At 38.0% G+C, this 16,677-nt stretch overlaps 1 protein-coding gene across 6 annotated transcripts in view; it reads right to left on the bottom strand.

The window, feature by feature from the left end:
- Sgcd (sarcoglycan delta) overlaps window positions 1–16,677 on the bottom strand; it is a 959,917-nt gene that overhangs the window by 232,497 nt on the left and 710,743 nt on the right. For all 6 annotated transcript variants that reach the window (XM_004836500.3, XM_021240731.2, XM_087194525.1 and 3 more), the window contains one exon: window positions 16,408–16,509. In XM_004836500.3, coding sequence (XP_004836557.1) covers window positions 16,408–16,509 — 102 coding nt within the window. The remainder of the gene's footprint in view (window positions 1–16,407; window positions 16,510–16,677) is intronic.

Genomic DNA, 16,677 nt, shown 5'->3' on the forward strand with positions numbered 1-16,677 from the left:
AAATTACTGAGGATGGAGCCAGGGATTTAGCTCAGTGGTTTCACCGCCTGCTGTGCAGGCGCAAGGGCCTGGAGTTCCATCCCCTGTACAAGAAAAAAAAAATTATTGAGGATGCTAAGAAACAGGTAAAAGGGTTTGGTTTCTTAACTGAAATTAGGGACAAACTATGGATTAATGATTTAATGAACTCAAGGCTTCTTCTCATCGTTTAATAAGCTATCACCTAAGATATTCACCATTGAATAAACATTCCTATTTTTTAGCACAACCAACTGAGCTTCAACAGAGGACTAAAACCTACTTGTATGTGTCTTTTACTATCAAGAGATGCCCTTTTGTGTTTCCACGACTCTAATCTTGGAGAATAGAAGCTGTGACCTAATAGGTATAAAACTTCACATAACTGCACCAGGCAAGTAAAAAAAAAAAAAAAAGGCAGCCTGCTTGTCTCATTCTTTCAACATGGGGATTTGTTTTTTTTTTTTTTTTGGTCACAATCTCTCTCTCCTTCCTCCACTGTACCATGCAGCAGGTCCATCTGCAAAACAGTAATTAGTCTTGAAAACCTCATTTACTTTGCAGACCATTTGGTATTTTCCTAGAGGCAGAATCACTGCTGATAAAAACAGAATCACTCATAGAAATGGAAAATCCCATACTCACAATTTAGGCAACTGCCATTTAAAACAACACTGGTAATAATTTACAGAGTGCTGCATCAAAAGGTTATATTCAACAGCTGATAGAGATCACAAAATCAAAGTAACAGTATGTGCTTATAATTTCATACACCAAAGAAGTGGGGGTTTTTTGCCTCTGAAAGTACATCTCCTAAAAATTATCCATTTTGACAGCAAATAAGTTTTTAAAAATTAAGACTAACAGTGGAGCACATTAAGGCAATTATAAAGCACAGAATGCATCTACTGTTGACAGATTAGTCTGTTTTGATTGAACCATTGCAGAAAAACAATTTTTTTAAAGCAAGATTTTTTTTTGCTAATGATTTAAAAGTGAAGAGCAATAAAGCTTTTAAGAACATGCTAAACCGTGCACCTTCCTTAAAGTTAGGTTTTCTTTCCCTTATCCTCCGCAAAAGCTCAGAAGGAACCACTGGCTCTGAGATGCTTCCAAACAGCACTAGAAGTTTTCTTCCTATTACAGAAACATAAAACAGAGCTCAGGGGATTCCAGAATGCATTTCCCCCTCTTAAACACTGTCTATGGAATATGAAAGAAGCAGTCTCCGCACCAAGTAGTCATCACAGGTGGTTAGGGTATCCCTGAAATCAGAAATAACAGCTGATGCTGACTGGTCATAGGATGATGCTGGGGAACTGCAAGGGCAGAAGGAGTGAAATGCTGTTTTTCTGTCCTGTCTATAACAGGGATCCACCCTGGAGCTTTCATTAGCCTGAGGATGGCATGAATCAAGGCAAAACTGCAGAGAAGGAAAGGGCAGGCTCCAACATCTTTGGTCTACTTTTCTCTCTTCCATCTTGTCAGTTCTCATTCTCCCATGGCCTCAGGCCGCATCACTGCTCATACCATCTTTTACATAATCGATTACTTAGCCTGCAGATGATAAAGATAATTAATCAACACATAAGCGTTTATTAAGGAGATATTTGTCTCTGCCTCTGAGAGGTTCTTACAGCATCTTTGAGCCAAAAGGATCCTAAAAGAACAGTTATGCATTCAAACAAAATTTGCTTTCATATCACATAAGAAGAACTACATAGTCTGGAAACAAGGAGAGAGCCCTAAACAAAGACAATGGTGATACTAATACATGCTAAAAATAATGATCCATATGTTCACATTTTATATGGTGATTTATATTCAAGGCACTAATTTACAAATTTTACACAAATTAACTCCTACAACCATCTAATAATCTTAAGAGGTAGTGGTAGAATCGTGCACATTTTACAGGGAAGTAAACAGGAAACGGAAAGGTTAAATTACTTGCATGAGATTACACAGCTAGTAAATGGCAAAGTCAGGACTGGAATCTGAGAAGATGGCACCCCAGAGCCTGTTCTTTTCTTAGGAATTTTTTGTGCATATTTAATGTATGTAACATACTATAAAAGTTATAGGCATATAGTAAAATAATTTGAAAGTAGAACAAATACTTAACACTTAGTGCTGCCTTTCGTTGTCCCTGCTGTTAAGGAGATTATATGGTAACAGGGGAAATAAACAGGTAAGGATATAGATAGATAACTGTATAATCTATACTTATAATATTAAATATCCATATGCATTATGATATAAAACATAAAGCTACCAGGAAAGTGCTCTATTTAGCGGGGATAGCCAGAGAAGTTGTCCATGACGAAGTACCACTTGAGCAGAGGCCTGGATGAAATGGGTCTGGTCTGGTAGTTTTCAAACTGGTCCCCGTTGAACCTTGCCTAGGGCCTGAGCATCCTGTTGCTTGCGACAAGGACACTGGGCCAGGGGCCAACAGACTACAGGCCCCATCCCCTGGTCACCCACCGCAGCTCACCTTCCATCTCCTCTGAATTTGGGGATTCCAATTAAAATCTGCTTAAAGATGATGCGTAGTGGGTACAGTGGCACAAGCCTGTCATCCCAGGTACTCGGAAAGCTGAGGCAAGAGGACTGCCAGGTCAAGCCCAGTTTGGGCAATTTAGCAATTTATCAAGACTCTGTCACAAAATTTTAAAAAACAAATTATAACTGGTGGAGACGCAGCTCAGTGTGAAGTCTCTGGATTTATCAGTCCCACAGAAAAAAAGACTAAAAATTTTAGAAAACCCCTGATCATCAACAATAGATAAGAAATAAAAATAAGTAAAGAAACACAATGTAAAAAGAACCTGGATTCCTTAACTTCTAATCTAGTTCCTGTCTAGAACTTGAAAGTGCCATTCTTAAATCCCCTCTTTGCCCAGGACTTGTTGTTATTCGTTTTATTAGTAGTAATCATCTTCGTCGTACTGTACTAGGAGTTCAACCCAGGGCCTTTCACAAACTCAAAACTGAGCTACATCCCCCACCTTTAAAAAAATTTTACTTTGAGAAAGGGTCTCATCAAGTTGCCTATCTTGCCTTGAACTTGTGATTCTTCTGCCTCAATCTCTTAAGTAGTTAGGAGTACATATGTGCACCTGTATGCCAGGCCCGGGATAGTTTAATTAAATTCCTAGAAAGTATCCACAAAAGGTTCCATGCAATATACTAGGCCTCTCCTTTTTGAAAATTCACAGCCAGAATCTAGGCTTAGCATACAGAATAGTTTGGCCTTTCTCTTATATGCCACTGCTTGCCTCCATCTCTGCCTCCTATTCTAATTTATCATTTTCCTCATGTTAACCTGTTGTACTCTTGTTACTACAAGGTTACTGTACATACTTCTTATATACTGTTTCCAATCCTTTCTAGAAACGGAAGTGTGCGGGAGGGAGGTGTGTTTGTGGTAAGAGTATGGTGAGAAAGAAAAATCAGGGATCTAGTTTTTAAATAAATGAGATTCTAATGGTGAATGTTTATGCTTGAGGGCAGGCATAAGAAAGAACTTGAGGCAGCCTATCTGCTCAATGGTACTCAAATCATGCAATGAGACAATCTGATATGTATTTGAAGTTTGAACCCACTCTTCCCCACAATACTGGTGGATAGTTGTCACAGAAAGCTGACCATGCTACAGTTTAGTTCTAAACTGTCCCCCAAAAGTTTCATATGTTTAGAAGGCAGTTGGATCATGACAGCACTCCCAATATCTGAGGACCCAGCCACTTATGAAGTTAGTAGCTGAATGTGCTCTTAGGAGGTAGGGCCTGGATGGAGGTGGCTCACTGAATGTGTGATTTAGAAAAGCATATTCTTATCTCTGGCTCCTCCCTTCTTTCTCTGCTTTCCGGTTGCTATAGGCTTTGCACCTTTTCCTCTGACACAGTCGTCTGCTATCCTGTGTTATGGCTTGTGTCCTGATGTCCTCCAAAAGCCTCATGCAGTCATGGGTGGGGGGCACTAGGGCACTAGGATTGAGGGTGTGAGTGGTACCCACCCTAAGTAATCTGCATAAGATAAAAGGGGCAGAAAGACTGTTAAAGGCCCTTGTTGCTTTTGGTGTCTTCCTCCACCATAAACTGTTGCCCCTCTGCCATATGCCACTCTGTCTTAGAGCCAGCCAATTATGTAATGAAACCTCTACAGATTGTGAGCTAAATAAACCTTTCCCCTTTTAACTTTGAGGGTCAGGTATTTGTTTCAGCAACAAAAGTAACTAAGACATCCAGTTTCTGGCTTATATACAGTTGACCATGGAGTACAATCATAAATGAAAATAAACTTTTCCTCCTTTAAATTGTGTGTGTTGAATATTTTGGCCCAGCAATGGGAGAGTGACTAAAACAAAAAATTCTACTTGGAGTGGGTTCATTTCTGTGACTGTCTTAACCATGTGGTTTAGAAGCCTTTGGAACTCATTTTTGGGAAGAATTTAGAAAAGTTTGGAGATGTGGTTTAGAAAAGCCCCAGAATGCTGTGAGCAGTGCTTGAAGTGCAGTAGTGTCAGACCTCAGAGTTTCATTTGGGAACAGGACTCCACTGGCAGTTGTACTAGATCCATGGTTGTTACATTCTAGCAGAAAATTTGTCTTTATTTTACCCAAGTCCTGAGACTTTGTAGGAAACTGAGATTATAGGCAGTTAGTTAATCTGACAGAGGAAATTTCAAGGCAACCCAGTGTTCAGGCTGTGGTGCAGACACTGATGGCTGCTTTTAACCATATCTACAGTGGGACTCAGGAGCAAATAGAGGAGGTGAAAGATTTGAAAAGTTTGCAGTTTCTCCAGAAAGGAAATGCCTTCAAAGTTGGGGCAAAGAAACACATGATTGCTGAAAAGATTAGCATTAAAAAGAATCCAAGTATTTTGCATCAGGAATATAGGAAAAATGGCTTGAGAGCATCTCAGGAGTCAGCCAGACTCCATCCACAGCAGGTTTAAGGGTGAAAAACCATAAAGCTTTCATGTGAGAAGAGAGCCCTGGGCTTCCTGCTTCAGAAGGGTATTGATCCCCCAAGATTCATTTCATTCTGCTCAGCCATCCAGACACTCAGAAGCCATTGCAGGAATGTTGCAAGGGAGGCCTACTACTGCTCGAGCTGGAAGCAGACCTAGGTGTCATCCACATGGTGCCGGTTTTTCAGACAAGCAGAATGTTTAAGAGCTGTAGGGTCAGGAAGGCTTCCACTCAGATTTCAAAAGAAGGCCTGGGAGGCTAAACAATGTGCTCCTAAGAGGGTGAGGCATGAAGCTTCGGGGAGGAAGCCAAAGGAGCAGTAGTCCAAGAGTACATAGATCCCAGGAAATTAGAGATGACAGAATGAGGAATGTCTGCCGAGAAAAGCCACAGCCAGTGGGCAGAGCCAACCCAATGGAAAAGCCATGTTGTCTGCAACCAGCCAGCCCATGCCAACAGGGCTGCCTGAACACTTTGAAGCTCGAACCTCATCACAGTGTGCTCTGGGCGGCAGACGTGGAGCTGTGGGATTTAATGCTTGGCATGGTGGGGCTTAGGGTCTTGCTTCAGACCAGTTCCTTCCTATCTCCCCATTTGTCCCTTTTGGAATGAGAATGTTTACCCTGTACCATTGTCTTTTGGAAGTGTTTTAACTTTCTCTTTGTTTTTTGGTTTTTTTTTTTTTGGTACCTGGGATCGAACTCAGGAGCTTGCACTTGTGAGGCAAGTGCAGTGCCACTGAGCTAAATCCCTGGCCTCTCTTTGATTTTTAAAGGGTCTTTACAGCTGTGAGTTTGCTTTGGCTCTCAGAGGAGATTTTGGACTTAAAGTTTTCTGCAATGCTGGAATTTGGTAACTTTTAGAAATGGATTAAGTGCATTTTGCAGACTGAGACAGACATGAACCTTTTAGAGGTCAGAAATAGAATGTTATGTTCTAGATCAAAAAGGTCCTCCGAAGTCTCTCATTCAGAGGCGGGCCCTGGTGGGCAGGGGCAGCTCACTGGGTGTGACTTGGAAGAAAAGTGTATTCACATTCCTGGCTCTTTCCTTCCCTCTCTGATTCCTGGATGCCATGGTCGGGATGCTTTTTTCTCCACCACCCCCCTTTGCCATCCTCTTTCTGCCTTGGAATGAGCCAACCATGGACTGAAGCTATAGATCAAATCAAACACTTCCTCTTCTAAGTTTGGAGTATTGGTATTTTATTCCAGCAACTAAAACAGAAAAGGCCTTCAATAACTCTTCTATTTTCAGCATGAACTGCACTTTAAAAAAAGCATAGTGCATGCCTGAAATCCCAGCACTCTGGAGGCTCAGCAGGAGGATCACAAGTTTGAACCCAGGCTGAGTAACTTAGTGACTTAAGTGAGACTATCTCAGAATAAAAATTTTAAGAAGAGCTGGGGATGTAGTTCAGTAAGAAGGCTCCGAGAGCAGTTCCGAGACTGCTACCAACTGCCACTAAGCATGTCCCTACTACCAGAGAAAACAAAAGTAAACAAACAAAAACATGGAGTCAGTTTCTCCTCAATTAAAGAAAGAGCAAAATCCTGTTAGTCAATTTAAATTCTACACTGATCAAAAGCCTTTGAATAACCATGACTATTTTCCAGAAAAAAACCAAACTGACTATATTATTAAATGTTGATATATTCAAAATTTGTATTTTTTAAAAGAGTAAACAGCTGGTTCACACAGTTGCCTACAATAAATTACAACATGTAAACAGATAAATACACTTGGGGAATAGCAATTGGCTTCAGAGTACAGATGGGCTTATAGATGACCCTTGCAATTTTTAATAATGTCAATAATTTATGTGTGAACAAAGAAATGCAAAGGTGCCTAATGCACCTCTCTGACTCAGTACAAATCACTTTTATTTACTTGGGCAATACGTCATGGTCCAGTTAACTTCTTAATTGAAGACAACAAGATGCTCATGCTTCATGCAAGTGGCATGGAAAATACTGTTTTGTGTGCAATACGTTCAAGAGTTGAAGCTATTCTACTTACTGAGGAGAAGCCACCACAGCCTTCATTTGATTTCTAAAATAACCAAGACATGGCTTTGCTCTTGCAGGTGAATTATCAGTGGGTTCTTTTCAGATAAAACTTGTTTGTGGATGTCTGCCAACCCATGTTACTTCCCAGTTTGCATGTGCATGTGTGTGTGACTCAAATCAAGCACGCAGAATCAAAATTGTTCAAACATTTGAGTGCTTGTCTGCCTCTTTCATGTTCACGGTCTTTAGCAGTTAGAAGAATAAAAGAAGGTGCATGATAAGAGACTCAGCGTGAAGAATGACTGGAGTGGGTCAGAGCTCCAGGTTCCAGATGTTCCAAGTCTGCTTCCATCTTCCATTAAGCATGAACATAATTTCAAAACTCAAAGCACAAAGATGGATGCATCATACTTCCAGATTTCGGATTATATTTGCAAAGTTACAGTAGTCAAAAAACAATGTAACACCAACATAAAAAGAAACATAGACAAGTGGAATAGAATACAAAGCCTAGAAATAAACTCCACTCTGCTACAGTCAACTGATTGACAACAAAGATGTCAAGAATACATGCTGAGGAATGGATGCTCTCTTCAAGAAATGGTGATGAGAAAACTGGATGCCTACATTTACAAAGTAAAAAGAAAGGAAGAAACTGGAATCTTATCTCACACTAAACAGAAAAATCACCTCAGAATGGATTAAAGACTTATACATAAGATCTATTTGTTTCTTTTTCTTTCTTTTTTTTGGGGGGGGGTACTGGGGATGGAACTTGGGACCTTATGCTTGAGAAGCAGGAGCCAGAACCACTGAGCTAAATCCCCAGCAAAGACTTATATATAAGATCTAAATCCATAAAAGTATTAGAAGAAAATAGGGGAAATTTTTCAGGATATTGCTAATAATTTCTTTTTGTTTGGATAGTGTACCCTGAAGCAAAGGTAAAAAAATCTAAAGAAACAAACAGGTAGGACTAAAATGTTTTTGCATAGAAAAGAAAATAATCAACAGAATTATAAGGCAGCCTATTTAGTGGAAGAGAATATGTGCAAACCATGTAGTATCTGATAAGGTTTTAAGAGAAAAATGTATAAGAAACATATACAATTTAACAGAAAAAAAAGCTAATAGGCAACGAACAGGAATAGAAGGAATAGACATTATATTCTGTTCTATTCTTTCCAAAGAAAACATACAAATGGCAAACAGATGTAGGAAAACATCCTCAGCATTACTAATCAATCATCAAGGAAATGTAAATAAAAACCAAAATGAGATGTCATATCACACTTGTGTGGATGGCTACTAAAAAGATAAATGATAACAAGCATTGGAAAGAATGCAAAAAAATGATCCCTTACATGTTGTTAAGAATGTAAATTGGTAGTCACGACCTAAACTCTATGGAGATTCTTTATAGAAATTAAAAACAGAACTATCATATGATCTCCAGCTATCCTCATTCTGGGTATATATCCAATAGAATTAAAATCATTATCACAAAGAGATTGTCCACACTCCCACATTATTCACAATATCTAAGGCATAGAATTAACCTAAGAGTCTTTGAACAGAAGAGTAGATAAAGAAAGTATGTCATATATACACAGTGGTATACTATTCAAGCTTAACAAGGAAATCTTTTCACTTGTAACAAAATGCATGAGCCCAGAGGACACTAAATGAAATAGTTTCTGCACAGAAAAACAAATTCTGCACGATCTCACCTTAATGTGAAATGTAAAAAGTTGAACTCATAGAAATAGCATGTTAGGTCGTTAAACCAAGGGTAGATAGTACATGGAAATGTGGCCACAGGGACAGACTCTCAGGTATAATAATTAGTTTTAGAGTGCTAGTCTGTGGAATGCAGACTAAAATTACTCATGTATCATATACCTGAAATTTACTAAGAGGATAGTCTAAATTATTCTCACCACACACATTAAAAGGTGATTCTGTGATGAGATGGGTATGTTAATTAGCATGCAGAGTAGTCATTTCACAATGTATATGCATATCACATTATTAAGGTTGTACCCCTTTTTAAATTTTTACTAGTACATGCTTGCAGTACATAATGACTATAGTCATCATAGGGAGTTGGTACGTGTACATAATACATCTTAATTCTTTCTACTCCCCTTCCTCCCATCTCTCATACTCCTTAAATGTAAGCATTTTGTCAATTTTACTTTAATAAAGCTGGGGGGGGGCACACAAGAGTTGGACCACTAGGAAAAACACTGGGACACATGAAAGAAATATAAAAAACAAAGAACAATAATTTAGGAATAAATAAAAATCATAAAAAATCCACCTAATTTCTTGACTCCTGCATGGTGAAATACATACATTTCTAATCCCATACACCAAAGGCTGCACCTGCAAGGGACTTTAGAGACCTACAATGCAAATGAGCTAAACGACTGGATGTGAGACAGCAGTGACCGGTGGAGACTGCAGCAAATTGACAAATGTTTCATAGAAAGCAGGAAGCTGCTACTCAGCTCCATCCCTCCAGGAATATCCAACCACTCCTGATTTTCAGGAGGGAAGATTTTGTCATTTTTTTTAAAATGTGAAATTTTAGGAAATATTAGGAAAGAATGAATATTAAAAGGAAATTATTGCATGAGGCAAATGAACTATGTGGGCTGGGCAGAGCTCATAACTCCTGTCAAAATTTTTTCTATCAATAGCTCACTCTATAGTTTATAAGGTGGGTTAATTGAATTACTTACCTTAAACTTTATAAGGATTTATGAAGTAGACAATCTCACCTCAGTGACTAGATCAGCCATTAATTACACTCAGTTTTGTTACATTACCCATTGGTATTTCCAAGTTCTTTTCCTAGTACCTTTGAATCCTCTCAAGAGCTCAATATGCCATCTAACCACATTTATTCTTCCTGAGAGGGAAATCACCATTTGTAACTCAATTTACCATTCTGAACATGGTACCATGAGAAACTTGATGACCAGTCAAATGGTATGGTCTGCCGGAAGAATACAGCAATCCTGGATTTAGGTCTGACTTCAGCTGGGTATTACTTGTTAAGTCCCACCTTCTACTGGGTTCTGGGGCTGCAACATTCAATAACATGACCAGTATAATTAAATTCTTAGAGACTTAGATCCTGCAGACTAGATATGCCTTAGTAATTCAGTCTGGTAAAACTAGTATCAACCGGTATTACAGTAAAATCAAAATGTAAAATTTAAAAATGTTATTATTCTACAAAACCAAGAAATGATAGATTTAAACCTCATGGTAGTGTTGATCTGTTCCAAGTAATAAGGTGTATACAAGAATTTCTAAACTTTCATGAATATTTACAAACTTGGACACCTTCCACACTCATTTTATATGTGGATTTGAGACTTTAATATGGGTCCAGACTTACACAGGCCTTTACATAGTACTAGTATGTACATGTATTATTAAATATGAAATGTCCCCTACAAACTCATGTATGAAGCCATAATCCCCAAGGTAGCAGTGTTCAGAGGTGGGAGCTCGAAAAATGATTGAATCACAAGAGTGTTCATTACTTTAATGAGTTCATCCACTGGTGAAATTAAAATTCAATGTCATCGAGGGAGGTGTAAGAGACAGCAGGAGGGACATGGCTGAAGAGAGTAGATCATGGGGATGCCACCCTGGGACTCTATTTTGTTTTCAGTCCCTTCCTCTCTGGCTCTTTTTGCTTTCTTTGCTTTCTAGCTGCCATGAGGTGATCAGCTTCCCTTTGTCATGCTTTCTACTATGATGCTTCTGCGTTGGAGCCAGCCGATCACGGACTCAAACCTCTGAAACTGTAAGTCAAAATAAACTTTCCCTCCTTTAAGTTGTTTTTCTCAGACAATTGTTCACAGCAATGAGAATCTACTGTAGGATGTGATATTTAAATATTTTATTTTGTTTTTACTTTGCTATGAGTTAAAATGTCATCATGGGATCAAAGTGTATAAATACATTTAAAATACTTGACACATAATTTGAAATAGGAAAAGGTCCAAAGGTGTACTGGTGGTGGGAGGGGAAGGGGAAAGGAAAGGAAGGAAAGGACAAAATATGAGAAAAGAAAAAAATGGAAATGAAATCTATGTAAATAGGAAGGGTAGAGGGGGTGAAGGGCTCACAGGTAATGGGGGAAAAAATAAGAACCAAGATACATCATGTACAGGTACAAACACCCAATGATAAATGTAAACGTATTGTATACCTAAAATGTACCAATAAAGGAATTTAAAAGAAAAAAATACTTGACATATGCTGCTGAGCTATTTATTTCACAAAGACTGTGCCAATAGTCTATAATGCTAGATCTACCAGAAATTTGATAGAAAAATGAGTTGAAAACTAGAAAGGTCCAAGTCAGTTAAAGAAAAATTTTAAATTAAAAACTTCTGAACATTAAATGTGTTTCCTTTGAGAGCAGCAAGTTTGCCATTGGGAAGATATTCAGGGACAGGATGTGAGGCCATGTTGTTTAGAGGAAATTCAAATATTAGGTGAAATCTGGGCTAGATGATGACAATGCAAACATCATCACCATCATCATCATCATCATCATCATCATCAGAAGGGATGAATGTTGCAGCTACCATTTCTGGGGATTTCAAGTTCTCTATTAGCTCTTAACAAATATTATCTTACTTAACTACAACTATCCACAATGGAGATATTAATAGTTCAGTTAGACAGGTAAGAAAGCAAGAAAGTGTAAAGAAGAAGAAACTCTCACATAGTAAATAGTGCTTCTGGTTGTCAATATACCCCATGTGCTCAACTGTGGTGCTGTGCTGCGTTTTGCTATAGACAAAGATCTTTATTTAGATATGATTTCACAATTCTATTTGTAAGTTTTGGTAGGAAAAATTATCTTAAAATAGGCGAGTTTTTCTTTCTAAAAGATAAAACATTTTTGAAAACATAGAAATACCCTCAAGAATTATAAATTTCCACCCTGTACTCCTAAGGTTTTTTTGTGGTTGTTTTTTTTTGGGTACCGGGGATTGAACTCGGGTCCTTGTGCTTGCGAGGCAGGTGGTGGAACTATTAAGCTAAATCCCTGGCCCTATAAGTTATATTTAAATCCTTCATCCAACTTACATTTCTGTCCCTTTTTCTCCTCAAAGTCTCAGCTGAATATAGTAATTGGTTAGGACACTTATATATACTTTCATGAACGTGGAGATAGAATATTACATAATTTTCCCTTTGGTATAGGTCTGGAATATATTAAGTGCTCACTAAATGCTAGTTTTCCTTTGTCCATTCCCATTCAGTAGTGTAAAAGTATCATCTACTTTCAGCATCTTGAGACACACAGTAAAAAGCCTTTCTGCAGGAGCAGGGATCTTTTGTCCCAAATACTTACCCCAAATGTATGTATGGTTTCCTTTGAATCACTCATTCAATTTATCTACTAGTAGTTCCTGCCAAAGATTTGTAGTTGTATTTATAAGTTGAAAAAATGCCAAATCACATGTATAGAGTTTTGTGGAATTAAATCCCCTAACTTTACAAAGTCTTTGCTAATGCATTCAAATAGTGTTTCAATAATACACTATTTGGGGCTGTCCTGGTAGGACACTTAATTTAGCGGACATTATTCTCCATCTATTTTCGGAGCAGCATGACACTTTAGTGCTTAGAAGCTGTGCATCCATGTGGTTGAAGCTATAAAGTCCTGAGGCCTTCACGGAATTCCCAGAGGAAAACTGCTACAAAGATGAACATATTCTCATTAATTTAGCTTGCTAAGTGATGGCTATCATCCTAATCAGTTTGTACTGAGTTGACCGGGGTTTGACCTTCAATAACGAAATCAGATATGGTACTCAACACGGTATGGATTGCTTAACTAATCGCAATTCTTCTCACACTGGTGAAACACAAAACCAAAGTGAAGTCAAGATCTGGTTCATTAATTATCCTCACTTAGAGGGGCTGACTAATCTTGTTCAACTGGATGTGGATCTCTTTCCAATGGGAAAAGCGGGAGATGCCTCGTGACATAGAAGTAGCAGCTGTGATCTACAGAGAAATGGTGCTGCAGATGCTTCTATGAAAGAGAACCTTCTAGAGGAGATCTAGATCAAAACAAAACGAAAACTGATAAGCTGGAAGAGACAGACTAGAGCATGGTAACCCGCTTACCATGAGCGGTTATGGGCTGTAGAGGCTATGACTCAGAATGGCATGTTTCACTCCAATTCTGTCCAGCTGTCAACAGTCCCTAACTGAGGGACTCTGTGGACTAATTTCAGGGCTCTTCTCATCCACTTCTTTCATCTTTTTATGATCACACACTTGTTTTTACTTTTTTCGACACCAACAACAGACCAAGCCTATCATCGTTGCCACGCCTAATAGCCTAGATTCCTTGTCTGTGCTCTATGTTTTCTAAATAAGAACCATGAAGGGGCCATGGCCTGAACTTACACACTTTAACTACACATCAAAAACAGCTCTTATAATTGTACATGCTAGGTAGAGAACACTTTGGCATATTTTTAATGGGGAAAAGATAAAGAACACTAAGCAAAATATAATTTTATAAAAAATGTGATCATGGTAAATATAAAAATACATACTAAATTAACAGTGCTTGTGTAGGACCAATTTAAGGAAGACTTTCATTTTAAGTGATTAGTTAAATTTCACAAATATTTACTGGGAATATAAACAATAGGGCTAGGTAATAGCATAGAGAAAATCCAGACAATTCCCTGTTCTTTCCAAACTATATTACAAAACAAATAAGGATGTCAAACAGTGTGAATTACAAGGAGGGAAGTCAGCGTGTTACTTAGGTATGGCTATTGTGCTGAGTAGGTTGAATGGCTGAAGGTCTTTGCAAAAGGGTTTCAACTGAGCTGACACCAGGTGGTCAGAAGAGCTCTCTCCTTGATAAACATGTAAAGAATTTTCAAGGCCTTGGGGTGAGGACTATGGAGTTTATTCCAGATGCTACGAGAAGCCAATGGAGAACCTTTCCAAGAAGTGGAGGGACTTGACTTTTTGAAGGCCACTTTGGCAACAGGACAGTGCACATCAGGAAGCTAAGGGCAAAAGGCAGCAGACAGTGTGGAGGAGGCTGCAGCCTGGCTGGAAAGGAAGAACTGCGCTGGGGAGCAGGTTTCAGGGCAAGCTCCCGGATTTAGGGAGGAATTTTATGATGACTTTATTTGTATCTTTTTTGAGTTAGAAGATAAATATTTCATTATCAGAAACCTGTCTATAAAGCTTTGTTTACTATTTGTACTTTGAAAGGAAAAATATTTCATTACGTACAGTGGAAATGAGTGAATTCTAATAGTTTTCATTTTCTTTAAATAGTGATTAATTTAACTGACTGATTTTTCAGTATTAAAGCAAGAGCTTTGAAATGATCATTACTTTGGAGGCTTCTAATCTCTAACTGGGGATCGGCTGCCTGTCAATTTACAGACAGGCTGGCTGACATTTTTGCTAAGTTCAATTCCTTCTCAGGGACCTAAGAGACATGCCAGGCACAATGCTCTAAGTCTGCATTTCTCAGTTTTTTTATATGACCATAACTAGACACCAAGAAAACTTATTTCAAGATATTTTACTTAACACGTACCAATGACTCTATGCACCGATCTTAAAATCTACTCCACGTACCACAGCCAGTCTAATCAAAGCATGCATATATTTATGGAAATATTCATATAGATTCAAGTGATTGCCAAATTATCACACACAGTCTGTTTTTGAATGGCCGTGATCTAAGAATGGTTTTGACATTATTTGTAAAAAGGGAAAGAAAGGTATGGGGGGATATAATATACTCTCTATAGTCTTTTCGGAGAAAAAGTTTGCCAACACCCTTTGAGAGAAGTTATTAGTCTGACCTAGTAAATTAAATGAGTTTACCATAAAAGTGATTATCAATCTAAAGTACCATGAGTAACATAAGCTGTGGACTTCACTAATCAACCTATGAGGAGAACTAAGAATCAAGGGCCACGCATATAACTTGGAACGTTTTCAGTGCTTGACATTGTCTATATTCAGTCCAAAGCAGACCTAATGCCTGACCGTTCTCATTTATAGAGACCTCATTGCTCATTCCAGGGTGAAGGTTCCTCAGAGGCAATGAACGTATTTACAACACCGTCCGCTAAGTGTCTGATCCAATGTACCATGGGCTCCACTTAAATTTTATAAGTAATCATTGTGTGACCAAATTGATTTGCTATTTTTAATGATTTGAACATGCTGGCTCCATTTTAGGAGGCAGTCAAGGAAGTAAATTTACTGTCAGATCAGTAGTCACACTCAGTTTAGTACAACTGAAGACTTTAGATGGCATTCAGATAAAATTAGCCACCTGCAAGTTGCTACATTTCATTGATTACACTAATCAATACACTTGATGCAAATGATACTTTGGGGAACTTTCATGTTACACTTTGCTTGCAGGTGGATAGAGATTAATCCCAGGCAGAACAAACACATTAATAATATTTTTCAACCAACAAAATCTATCAACTCACACACACAAAAACTTAAGAAATAAAACCAAACACCATCAACAAAAAAACACTCCACTCCCAAAATTAATTTTAATAATACTGGCTAATACAAGCAAGGTATATAGGAATTACTTCTACCATCATAAAAAGAAAATAAATAAAAGAGAAACTTATGTAGGAATTGTGGTTAACAAAAAAGCTTTAGAATTGCATTTCCAGAGTTGAAATATGTGCCCTACTACTTCATTAATATGTGGTTTTGGATGTATTCTCCAAGCCTCAGTTCTTTTTCTATAAAATGAAGGCAAGAATAGCTCCCACCAGAATGGACCAATCTGTGATTTAAATTAGATGATGTATGGAAAGCAGAAAGGTGTCTTAAACAGGTGAACATTCTTCAGTAATTAGCTAAATGCCATTTCAAACTGTAGGTGTTAATAATGAAGTGATTCTAACCAACAATGGATACATAGTCCAAATTGTGAATGAAAAACAAAATGCTAATTCTTCAATTCTATGTTTCCAAAGATGGCTTTGAAACACTTGACAATTAAAAGAACAATATTATTTAGCATCTGTATAGTGCTTAAGACTTTTCCATATTCATTGTCTTTCGCCTGGTTTGGAGCATAATCTGCACAGTTGGTTACCTTTAAGCGTTACCCTCTATTTGCCAGGAAAAGACAGAGGCTCAGAGAGGTCTAACACTTGCTTACAGAACCATGGCTATGATTACAACTCAAGCCTTTAGATCTCAATATGAATTTATCTCATTAACAGTACCCCCTCAACTTTGTTATCAGTCAATGGCAAGATAAATTCCCCCAAATTTAGATTTCAGAGGAACAATATATTTTTTTCTGCTGTCAGCATTAACTTACTGGTCGGGACTGGATTTCTTTGGCGTAGAGAGGTTGTAAGAATTCTGAGTCTCCTTCTAGCTTTAGACCTTTTTCTGTGATTCTCAGATTTCCCATTCCATCCTGAAATAGAGACACAGAGATAACAGGGAAAATTTGCTTAGCCCAAATTTCAAAATACCTCAGGCTGTCAAAAATTGAAACAAAGTTATTGCTTTTCTTTTTTTTAATATTTGAAGGAGCTAAATGAGGGCAGTCAAAATGAACACAAAAAATAGTAGGAGGCATTGT

Source organism: Heterocephalus glaber, unplaced genomic scaffold, assembly GCF_053883595.1.
Source record: "Heterocephalus glaber isolate CG9 unplaced genomic scaffold, H.glaber_assembly_v1.0 deba00001606, whole genome shotgun sequence".
NCBI lineage: Eukaryota > Metazoa > Chordata > Mammalia > Rodentia > Bathyergidae > Heterocephalus > Heterocephalus glaber.